General features: G+C 36.9%; 1 protein-coding gene across 3 annotated transcripts in view; it reads right to left on the bottom strand.

Annotated features, from left to right (window-relative positions):
• LOC121421062 (histone-lysine N-methyltransferase eggless-like) overlaps positions 1–12,475 on the bottom strand; it is a 41,230-nt gene that overhangs the window by 14,694 nt on the left and 14,061 nt on the right. For all 3 annotated transcript variants that reach the window (XM_041615673.1, XM_041615674.1, XM_041615675.1), the window contains exons 10-20: positions 12,056–12,188; positions 10,579–10,708; positions 9,944–10,052; positions 7,858–8,109; positions 7,175–7,252; positions 5,057–5,229; positions 4,252–4,279; positions 3,368–3,525; positions 2,551–2,685; positions 1,699–1,820; positions 691–795 (exon numbers count right to left, since the gene is read on the bottom strand). In XM_041615673.1, the coding sequence (XP_041471607.1) occupies positions 691–795; positions 1,699–1,820; positions 2,551–2,685; positions 3,368–3,525; positions 4,252–4,279; positions 5,057–5,229; positions 7,175–7,252; positions 7,858–8,109; positions 9,944–10,052; positions 10,579–10,708; positions 12,056–12,188 (1,423 nt within the window). The remainder of the gene's footprint in view (positions 1–690; positions 796–1,698; positions 1,821–2,550; positions 2,686–3,367; positions 3,526–4,251; positions 4,280–5,056; positions 5,230–7,174; positions 7,253–7,857; positions 8,110–9,943; positions 10,053–10,578; positions 10,709–12,055; positions 12,189–12,475) is intronic.

Raw genomic sequence — 12,475 nt, 5'->3', positions numbered from 1 at the left:
ACTTTCTCTGACAGTTACCATAGTAACAGAAAGAGGTCAGTGCCTCTCGGCCAATCAAAACCAAGGATTTAATTGAAATTGTCGGCACTAACAATTTAGACAACTTTTACGAGGCACCACCATGTGTTCTTAAATCATTGGTTCATCTTTGTTTATCCTTATGTTCTTGGAGCAGAAAAATTGGAATAATCATAATATTACAGTTAACTACATAAACTTATAATGAAGACTTGATAATCATTACTCATCTTGCCATCATCCGGAAAGGACTACGATTTCTTTTGAAACACTTTGGCCCATAATCTGATCGTAGGTATAACTTAAACCCAGGTTTAAAGTTTTGGTTTACGTATGGATAGTCATTGTTACATAAATCACTAACAGTAGAGATATCATACTTAAGCTCACCTGGCTCTCAAATCATTCATGATTGTCTAGGAAGTATAGATAGATGATTGTCCTCACCATCAATGAATCAGGACAGAGCACAGTAAACACAAGAAACATACAACTTATTATAAATTTCGGTACTTTTGGCTTCCCATACTACAACTTTAAACCTGAGTTAAAGTTAAACCTCACTTCAGAATAAGGGCCTTTGAAATCTCGTAATTTTTATTTTTAATCTTCAAAGCCTATATTAAGCCTTAACACCCCCCCCCCCCTAAATGTGTAAGAGATCATCCTTACCTGTCATATGTCTTAAAGACTTGTAATCTCAGTGAAAGCCCGTTCTGTACAACCTTATTCTCACAGCGATTTGAACATTTGCAATTATCATTGCATTCGAATATCCTTCAGTAATAAAAAAAGAGCATGAGTGAAACATAAGTACTTGCTTGAGTGGTAGATAAGTGATAGATACAGGTTTGTACATGTACTTGACTAAGTGGTAGATAAGTACTTGACTGAGTGGTAGATAAGGACTTGACTGAGAGGTAGTTACATACTTGAATGAGTGGTAGATGAACTCGACTGAGTGGATGATAAGTACGTGATTAAGTAGTAGATAGGTATTTGATTGAGTTGAACAAATGTACTTGAATAAGTAGCAGATAAATACCTTATTGAGTAGAATAAAATTGCCTGAGTGGAAAATACACACTTTATTGAGTTTTAGATAAGTAATTCACTAAGTGGTAGATAGTACTCGAATGAGTGGTAGAAAATTAGTTGACCGAGTTGTACTGCGTGAGTGATACATGTTTGTAAGTACTTGCCTGAGTGGTAGAGAAGTACTTGACTGAGATGTACATGTAGATAAGTTCTTGGTTGCATGGTAGAGTACTTTACTAAGTGGTAGATAAGTGCTTCACTCAGGGGTATGTAAGTTCCTTATTTGGTGTTATATAAGTACTTGACTGAGATGTACATGTAGATATGTTCTTGGTTGCATGGTAGAGTACTTTACTAAGTGGTTGGTACGTGCTTCACTCAGTCCTATATAAGTACCTTATTTGGTGTTACATACATGTATATAAGTACTTGACTGAGTGGTAGATAAGTACTTCACTCAGTCCTATATAAGTACCTTATTTACATGTAGTCTCACATGTACATAAATTAATTACTTAACTGATTGGTACATAAGTACTTGACTAAGTGGTAGATAAGTACTTCACTCAGTCCTATATAAGTACATTATTTAGTGTTACATACATGTGTATAAGTACTTGACTGAGTGGCAGATTGACTTACCCTGTTTGGACTTGATCTTTGAGTAGTCTGTTCTTGTATCCAACATCCGGCTTAGGCTTGCCATCCCGTGTCCACGCTGATGATGAAATTGTCAACTGCCTACAGGCGCACTTACTAGCATCCTACAAACAAACAAAAAATACAATTACAATAGCCATCCCAAAACCAACAATATGATTGAAATGATATGCACAATTCATTTTTTTATTTAATTTATTTAATTTATGTCACATTAAAAACCATTACACACAATTGCATATGAAACTGAAAGAAAAAGAAATTACTCCATATATACTTGGATAGCTTGTCAAAATTAATCAACAATAACATGGTCAATGTACAATGTACAATTTATGTGTAGGCCTATAGTTTAAATGACCATGTGGAAAGCAAAAGGAATTCAGCAGAAATAATTAGTGGTGTATCCATTTGTTCACGCCAATCACAAATCCATTCAGTTTATTTTCTACTCATAGATGACTGGAAAAGAATGGAAAAAGATAAATATGAAATTTTCTGCATAGTTGACAGGTTTTAGTCCAAATGTTGACCTTTGAACTTGAAAAGTTTAAAAGCTCACTGATCTCACTGTGCGATCATCAGTACAATCACATCATATTCAAGAAGAATGGATCTCTGTTGACCTATGACCCCTACGAAGGTATGAATGTCACTGCACTTACTGAACAATCATTGGTACAATCACAACATTCTAGAAAGTTTGGATCTCTGTTGACCTTTGACCCCTATAAAGTCGTGAATGTAATTGTACTTACAGAACAATCACTGGTACATTCACTGTGTCGACATTTGATCTCACCCCTATAAAGCTATAAAGGTCATTGCACTTACTGAACAATCATCGGTACATTCACAGCATACGAGGAAGTTTGGATCTGTGTTGACCTTTGACCCCCTCAAGACCGCCTGACGCTCCGTCATGTATTTCAGGGGAGGTGGCTCATCGGTATCGTACTCATTCACACACTGCATTGTAAGATTGAAAAAAAAATCACAGTAATGGCCCCAGAACATTAAGCTTTGCGAATGATCGTGAGGTTGATTTCTAAAATCGATTGCATTGATTATTATGTATGATCAATCATAAAAAAATCAGCTTTACCATCAATCACTGCTCTTTATGTTACTGGGTCCACAGTTAACAATTAATCCGATGTACCAACATGTTTAGAATATTATTATAACGGAGTACATGTATTATCGCTTTGTCATGGATAAACACATATTTTTCTTTTTTTAACCAACATTGAAGGCTTGTAAGTATTAAGTGGCATTGAATTAACAGGAATATCAACATACAGGAGAATAATTGCAATGGCTTCCTGTTTCATTCATTTCATTTGATCTCAAAGCAAATACATTCAATGGTATACGTGTACATAAAAGAAAAATATGAACATAAATACAAAGAATATGGGGGGGGGGCAGTAGAGGTCACTGACCTTTCAAAATCTGGGTTCTACGCACCATTATAAATAAATCATACAAAGTACAATGTAATATAAAGAGTAAGATGAGGGGGCAAATGTGCAATAATAAATCATAACAATACATACATGTACTGTACATTTAAGATTCCATTCCTTAGATTTTCGCGTGGGCAAGGTTTATAAAATAAGCAAACTGTTAGGCAAGGTGGAGTACTCACAGACACAGGAACTTTCTCGACACCATTCGACAGGTCAGGAAGCTCCATGTAATAGAAACGACTATTCTGTCTGGTATTCCGCTGTTTGAAACTGATGTGGACATGTGACGCAAAGGTGAATCGATCTATAGATAACACTTCCGATTTGGTTTCTCTTACTGTGGTAATAATAAGGAACACAGAGCAAGTACCACACTGTCAATGCATAGTTAATAACAATACAAATCATTTGTTAAGCAATTTATATAAGTCAGCACACTAGTTTTTGTATAAACCTCAACACCAGTGGGCCCGTAACACAAAGTTTAGCAATCACCGTAGAACATTTTCTTAAGATTGATTACATTGGCCACAATGTACAATCAATCGTGAAATTCAAGCGTACGATTAATCTCTGGTAGCTGTTTCACAAGGCCCTGGTAGGTGTTCGTAAGCAATTTTATGGTGATCGTATCTTAGGAGCTAAATCAACACTAATAAATACTTGGTGTGCAAATTTCTACAAGAAAGGATCACCTGGGGTCCGGCGCAGAAAGAGTTGCAATCAAATGCAACTCTAATAATCAGGCGTAACTTGATCTTCAACCAATAAACAGCGCACATTTGGGACTTGCAATTTATTATTTGACTTGCGTATAAACGCAACTCTTTCTGCAACGGGCCCCAGTTGTTCTTAAGTCACTTGTTACCTATGAAGAGCTATATGAAACACCCAGCGGGTGTACATATTAACTTGTCATTGATTGCAATAAGATCCTTAAACAGCCTCATAGTCTTATACAGATACAGGTAAATGCATATCTTAGGACGGATGGGCAAAGTAAGAGCATTAGTTTCAATTCAAAGGAAGCAGTTCTCAAGTATAATGTAACATGAATACTTACGATATCTGGAAACATCATCAAAGGAACACTGACAAAGGAAAAGGAGAGAAAAATAATCGGGTAGTTTTATTTTCATTTCATATCTCTTATTACATTTACATTTGCATGTAGCCCTATTAAATTAGAGGGGAGGATATCATCCCCTCGACCATTGACACAAGGGTGGCACAGAATGAATTCATGAATTCATTTTTCTTCCATAGCTCACACATCATTTTCATTTTACAAATAACTTTGCATTATGTAACCGTAACAGGCTGGGGGGGGGGGGTTCATCCCCTTGACCATTAATGCAAGGATGCCACAGCATTAATTCAAGAGTTAATTTTCTTTCAAATCTCACACATTTTTTGAAACCAAATTGGCAACATGAAAATAAAGTGAGAGTGATTTTATTTGTGCAGTCAATACATCATTCCATACCCACTTCTATAAGCAAATAATTATTCATTATGTTCAGTTAAAAAAAGGAATCTATATTACATGTATATATGCATATAGGGGAGTTGCTTGCATATGACATCCCAAATTAAAAGCTTTGAAAATAGTAATACATGTATGATAAATTCGTATAACGCAGCCAATACATGTATGAGAGATATATACTCTACTGTGCTTCGGTTACTCCTATTGCTAATAAATGAACATCTTCTTCCCTACACAAATGTGTCTTCAATTATGTTTTAGTTAAATTCCTTTCTTATTCCTTGATTTATTTTAACCAATATTTTCCTCAATTTTTCAACTTTCATTAAAACCAACTTATTATGAAGTTGAACTTCCCCAATTATTCTCGCCCACTCACCAGACTCTTCCCGCAAGGCGCCCTGTAGACGACGTGTCTCTTGTAGCTGCTCCCGCCCTGCTTACATAGCTCTCTCACCCAGCCCAGATCCAGGGGTACCAGGAGTGGGTTCCGAGTACGATCAACCACTTGAGGCGTTGATCCAAGGCAGAGGGGACTACAAACATGGGGGACTGAGAAACAGGAATATCAAAGAAAATTTAGTTCACTTAGGATGGTATCAATTAATTAAACCTTGTAGCTACTCCCGCCCTGCTTACATAGCTCTCTCACCCAGCCTAGATGCAGAGGTACAAGGAGTGGGTTCCAAGTACGATCAACCACTTGTGGCGTTGATCCAAGGCAGAGGGGACTGCAAACATGGGGGACTGAGAAACAGATATATTAAACAAGTGGAATGCCTCTGGCCGTCTCACCTGCATCACGCGATTCAACATAGCAGCATTGCTGACTTTGAAAACTACTATAACTCGCACAAGATGTTCAGTGATACTTGGTTACTCTTATTTCCACGTTTTATGAACTAGACCAATACACTTACAGAGATAGGATGGTAATTCAACAAATACCCCAATGTGGCCAAAATTCATTGACCTCACATGACCTTTGACCTTGATCATGTGACCTGAAACTTGCACAGGATATTCAGTGATACTTGATTACTCTTATGTCCAAGTTTCAAAAGTCAGATCAATAAACTTGCAAAGTTATGATGGTAATTCAACAGATGACCTATTTAGCCAAAGTTCATTGACCTTTGACCTTGGTCATGTGACCTAAAATGTGCACAGGATATTCAGTGATACTTGATTACTCTTATGTCCAAGTTTTATGAACTAGACCAACATACTTTCAAAGTTATGATGGTAATTCAACAAATACCCCCAATTCGGCCAAAGTTCATTGACCCTAAATGACCTTTGACCTTGATCGTGTGACCTGAAACTTGCACAGGATGTTCAGTGATACTTGATTACTATTATGTCCAAGTTTCATGAATCAGATCCAAAAACTTTTAAAGTTTTTATTGTAATTCAACAGATACCCACAAATCGGCCAAAGTTCATTGACCCTAAATGACCTTTGACCTTGGTCATGTGACATGAAACTCATGCAGGATGTTTGGTGATACATATTTGACCTTATGTCCAAGTTTAATGAACTAGGTCCAAATATTTTCTAAGTTATGATGACATTTCAAAAACTTAACCTCAGGTTAAGATTTCGATGTTGATTCCCCCAACATGGTCTAAGTTCATTGACCCTAAATGACCTTTGACCTTGGTCATGTGACATGAAACTCTAATAGGATGTTCAGTAATACTTGATTAACCTTATGGCCAAGTTTTATTAACTAGGTCCATATACTTTCTAAGTTATGATGTCATTTCAAAAACTCAACCTCAGGTTAAGATTTGATGTTGACGCCGCCGCCGCCGTCGGAAAAGCGGCGCCTATAGTCTCACTCTGCTTCGCAGGTGAGACAACAAAATTTATTTCACTTTGGATGGAATCAATTCATTAAACCTTGTAGCTGATCCCGCCCTGTCTACATAACCCAGCCTAGATAAAAGGGTACGAGGAGTGGGTTCCGGTCCGATCAACAACTTGAGGCGTTGACCCAAGGCAGAGGGGACTACAAACATGGGGGACTGAGAAACAGGAATATCAAACAAAATATAGTTCATTTTAGGATGGTATTCATATAACTGAAACTTGTAGCTGCTCCGCCCAGCTTATAGATCTAACGGTAGCAGAAGAGGGTTCTGAGTCTGATCACCAAATTTTGGCTTTGACCCAAGACAGAGTGGACTACAAATATGGAGGACCGAGAAACATAAAAAAAAATTGTGTTCAGGAAGTGCCTTTTGCTTCAAGTATTGATGATTAATGATGCATTTTGAACTGATAAGAAGAATGGTACTATGTTCTTTAATTATGCACATTCAGTTCAGCACACCGTCCTGCCTTGTCCTGATGCAAATCAGGATAATAGGCATTTATATAGCACCAACAGATGACAGAGACATAACCGTGGACCATCAATAAAAGAACCATACTGCCTTTGCCTGAAAGCCTGGGACAATATCATTCACATTATCATACAGGTATACTAACCATATCTAAGTCGCTCCTTCCTCACGAAACGATCTACTCGAGTCTCTGGTTCAAACAGTTTATCCTCTTCATACCGATCTGTATAAAACAACAAAATTCATTCCAATGAAAATATATTTGAATTCCGGTATCAAAAGTAGAGAAAACTAACCACATTCTGAACAAAAGCATTTTGAACTTGTTACTAACAATGGCATTTATCTTTAAATCTTTTAGAAACATCCCCTTAATTACTTTTTACTCTTCAATGCAACAAGAATGCAACTAAGGCTTGATAATAAAAACTCTGAAAATAATCTAGAATGACCTATTTCCTGTATGAAAAAGGCATTTTCTATTGCCAAAAATATGTTGAAAAATCTAAATTCAAACTTCAAATCTAAATTCAAAGTCTGGAAAGTAGCGTTCCTGGTAAAAAAGATGGGGGTGAAATCTATTTTACTTGGTCTCCATATCTTTCCTCTGTTCCTTATGTCTGTCTTTCTTCTTTTACTTCTTCTTATACTCACTCCTGCTGCTCTCGTATGAAGTGCTAACAGAGCTGACCAACAATAGGGATTTCTTGATAAAGTAAAATTTCTAGAAGTGATCTGATTCCGAATACAAGTACTTCAATTAGCCGAGTAAATTGCTAACTAATTTATTTAATCAATCATTTCTCTAGATTAAATATTGGCCCATACCTTTCCTTCTTTCCCTGTGCTTGTTCTTCTTCTTTTTCTTCTTTTTATGTTCATTCCTGCTGCTCTCATATGAAGTGCTAACAGAGCTGGCGGACGATGAGGATTTTTTGGCAAACGAGGGAGCATTTGCAGTCTGCTGTGCGCACTGTTGTAGTAGCTGTGAGAAGTGATACGATGATGATGTCATCGAAGGTGATTGTTGATTATTAAGACTTCCCAGCATTGCTGGCTTGGGTTGAGGTATCTGTCGTTCTGTTTTTAACAAAATGTGAAAAAACATAATTTAACAAGTGGAATGCCTCTGGCCGTCTCACCTGCATCACGCAGTTCAATATAGCAGCAGTGCTGACTTAAAAACTACTCTAACTCGCACAAGATGTTCAGTGATACATGGTTACTCTTACGTCCACTTTTTATGAACTAGACCAATAAACTTACAGAGATATGATGGTTATTCAACAAAAAAACCCAACATGGCCAAAGCTCATTGGCCTTACATGACCTTTGACCTTGATCATGTGACTTGAAACTCGCACAGGATGTTCAATGATACTTGATTACTCTTATGTCCAAGATTCATGAATCAGATCCATAAACATTCAAAGTTATGATGGTAATTCAACAGTTACACCCAATTCGGCCAAAATTCATTGACCTTTGACCTTGGTCATGTGACGTGAAATGCGCACAGGAAGTTCAGTGATACTTGATTACTCTAATGTCCAAGTTTAACGAACTAGACCAATAAATTTTCAAAGTTATGATGGTAATTCAACAGATACCCCCAAATCGGCCAAAGTTCATTGACCCTAAATGACCTTTGACCTTTATCATGAGACCTGAAACTTGCACAAAATGTTCAGTGTTGCTTGATTACTATTATGTCCATGTTTCATGAATCAGATCCATAAATTTTCAAAGTTATGATGGGAATTCAACAGATACCCCCAATTCGGCCAAAGTTCATTGACCCTAAATGACCTTTGACCTTGGTCATGTGACATGAAACTCACGCAGGATGTTCAGTGGTAATTGATTATTCTTATGTCCAAGTTTCATGAACTAGGTCCATATATTTTCTAAGTTATGATGACATTTCAAAAACTTAACCTCAGGTTAAGATTTCGATGTTGATTCCTCCAACATGGTCTAAGTTCATTGACCCTAAATGACCTTTGACCTTGGTCATGTGACATGAAACTCTAACAGGATGTTCAGTAATACTTGATTAACCTTATGGCCAAGTTTCATGAACTAGGTCCAAATACTTTCTAAGTTATGATGTCATTTCAAAAAACTTAACCTCAGGTTAAGATTTGATGTTGACGCCGACGCCGCCGCCGCCGTCGGAAAAGCGGCGCCTATAGTCTCACTCTGCTTCGCAGGTGAGACAAAAACAAAGTTTAAAGGTAAAAAAAGTAGTTGGAGCAAACAATTATTTCATGAGGAAGTCTTTTAAATCAAGGTTTATTGTCACCATATTATCATATATCGAGATCTGGGGCCCGTAACACAAAGCTTAGTAATGATCATACTCGTATAACATTTTTCTACGATTGATTCCATTGACTACAATGTACAATTAATCATGAAAACCAAGTGTACGATCAATCGCTAACCTTTGTGTTACAAGACCCTGGAACATTATTGTAATCTTATCATTGTGAAATCTTGATGATCACCAACACAGAAAAGCATATGTGGGTCAGTATATTAATATCAAATAATAATTTTCAGATGTGATTTTTACCAGGGCTTTACTTTTTTAACATCTCACAAACACATGTAACCATTGGGAGTTTGCAGCTCATATTTTTTAAAGCCAAATCAACGTTAACCTATGCCTTTACGCCAATAACAGGACAAAGTCTGGCATGGCAAATAACTATTGTTATTCAATCATTATATATTTTTCTCATCTCACAGGTTTATATCAATGAAATGAAATCCTTGCACATTAATATAATTACGAAAAATGTTTGTATCAAATGAATAAAAAATGAAATAAATTTCACATTTACAAGAGTATAATATGGAGCATTTACACAATTAAAGTTCTTAACACCCTGTATTCTCTTTTCCATACCTGGCAAGATGTGGTCTGAATGAACCTTCGTCATCTCTACATATGGAAGATTGTGTTTCAGTTGTTCAGGGGTAGGAACAGTGTTGATCCCAGCGTTCTTCTTGTCACCCTGTGTCAAGGATATCAAAGACAAAATGAAGAAAAAAAATAGCAATATCATAATAATATACAGTTATTGTACAGCAAATGTGATTACGATATAACATTCTTCTATAATGGTCAGCGACTATGACTGATTCACTTGGACGTAATGGCCCAAACTCACAAAGGGTTTTTTTAAAACAATCGGTTGAACCCATGGTTTATGCAGATTTCCTGTATGAATTACGCTTAATTTAGCTCATATCGGGTGCGCGAATAAAAAAATGTCCAATGTTGATGCACGCTTTTGTTACAAATCCCCAAATTGACGCCTGTTACCATGGTTTGATATGCTATTTCATTCATGAGTCCACTGTTTGAAGAGTGGACTCATTATTCAAAACATTGGACTTATGAATACAATTGTGAATTTGGGCCAAAATCTTTCTTGTATAATTGGTTATATACTAGCTTGGCATTGATGCTGCAGAAGCTACTTTGGTAAGTTCTTACCAGAGTTACCTCAACAGAAACGCCCCCTTTAAAATGCATACCAAGTCAAGAAGGGGTTTGAGCCGAGTGGATCCTCTGTAAATCCATTCGGTCTCTGCTCTCCGTGATGGGGTGGCTGCAAACAGCATGTTAGCAAGACTTCCTTGAACCTCCAGTACTCGAGCATTCCACCTGATAAAGAAACCCAAACAGGGAAAAAAGATTAAAAGAAACCAAAACCCAAGAAGAGAAGTAATCTTACCTGAAAGAGTAAAATAAGAGGAACAATCCAAAACTTGTTTCATCACAATCGGTTATCTAATAAGCGAGTCATGGAAGTTTGAAAAATCTTGTACTTTCTATGGGGATCTTCAAATTGGCCTCCATGCTTCAAAATGGCTAATTTTGTGGCTAACTCTCCATTTGTTTTGTACACAAATTTTCAGATTTTCCCCATCATCTTTGAAATTGCATCTTGTCTCCTTCTACACATAACATGCCATGGGATAATTTACACCATATTTATCAAGGCCAGGAGGAGATAATGTAATCTTCCTATTATGCCTATATAACATATTATCGGTCCATAATATCCATATTCCCATTTCATCAAAATAATGGGAGTCTTTTTTACGTGTTTAAGCATATTCCTAAGCCATGCATGACACGGAACTGCACTGTATACACTTTACATCACTATATAAAGAGAAATGATTAATTCATCAAGTTCACAAATGACCTGACTTCAAGTACAAATAGGCAAACAGACAAAACTTGCTACAAATAATACCTTTTATAAAATGGGTTCAAGGATGTAGCAAATGGTGAGTGCGTATTCAAGTCACGTGTTCATTCTTTAATTATGCGCAACCTTCCAGTCGTGCATTTTTCGTGCAGCACTGTGCATTTTTTGTGCAGCACTGTGCAATTTTTGTGCAGCATTAGTTCCAATAGCACGTAAAAACTGATACGCGTTCAGTAAAAGAGGCTGGCTAGGATTTTGATGCGCTTACTTAGGCGCGCATAGTAGATACGCCTGTGATGTCATAATTGACAGTCTTGTGATGTCTTTGTCTGTGCGATCGTACACAAGTTGGAGGGATTTGAACAAGATTTCCATAAAAAATTCATTTTGCTGACCCATTTTATAAAACAATTAATGTACATTTTAAGATTTGTGATGTTAGTGACGAAGCGAGCAACTCTCGGGCATTCACAATATTATGCAAAAGCACTCGGCGCAAGCGCCTCTTGCTTTTGCATAATTGTAAATACCCTTGAGTAAGCTGCATCGTCATAAGACACTCACAAATGTGAATTAATTGTATAGCATTACATACCAAACATCTGTGGGCCTATAGGTAGTAATAAGAATAATACCTTCTGCCATTAATTTTCGGGAGATAATACATTAAATTTCCCTCAGAAGACCCATTTGCCCTCGATAACCGTCGGGCAATATGAGACTACATGTACCTCGGGAAATACATGGTATCTCCCTCAAAGCCAATCAATATTATATAACAATAATCGACTTACCATTTGCCATTCCACTCTGTCATGACTAACTGGTCTTTCTTCAGATTGACCATGGCCCGGTCAGGGTATTTATCGAGGTACTCACGGATGAAATTCCGTGAGAAAATATCTACATCCGCCCAAACACACGCACCTAAAAGACAATTATGAAAGCAAGTACATGTACATGTAAATTACATAGTACATTAATACCTGTCTATAACTCTTCAAGCGTTGACCAGTAAATCCCATGTTTATGGCATTATCTTCGCAGTGAACCCTTCTACATGGTACAATACTTTCTATTATTTAGAGGGCTATAACTTTTATCTGAAAACTTTTTAAGGAGACGTTGTGTCGCAAAATTGCAGAGTATTTGAGCTTTCCTAGCTGTTAAAATTTATTGGATTACTGATGTAGTGAAGCATAGTAAATTATTTT

The sequence above is a fragment of the Lytechinus variegatus genome, chromosome 9, assembly GCF_018143015.1.
Source record: "Lytechinus variegatus isolate NC3 chromosome 9, Lvar_3.0, whole genome shotgun sequence".
Lineage (NCBI taxonomy): Eukaryota > Metazoa > Echinodermata > Echinoidea > Temnopleuroida > Toxopneustidae > Lytechinus > Lytechinus variegatus.
This window is presented reverse-complemented; position numbering and strand designations above follow the sequence as displayed.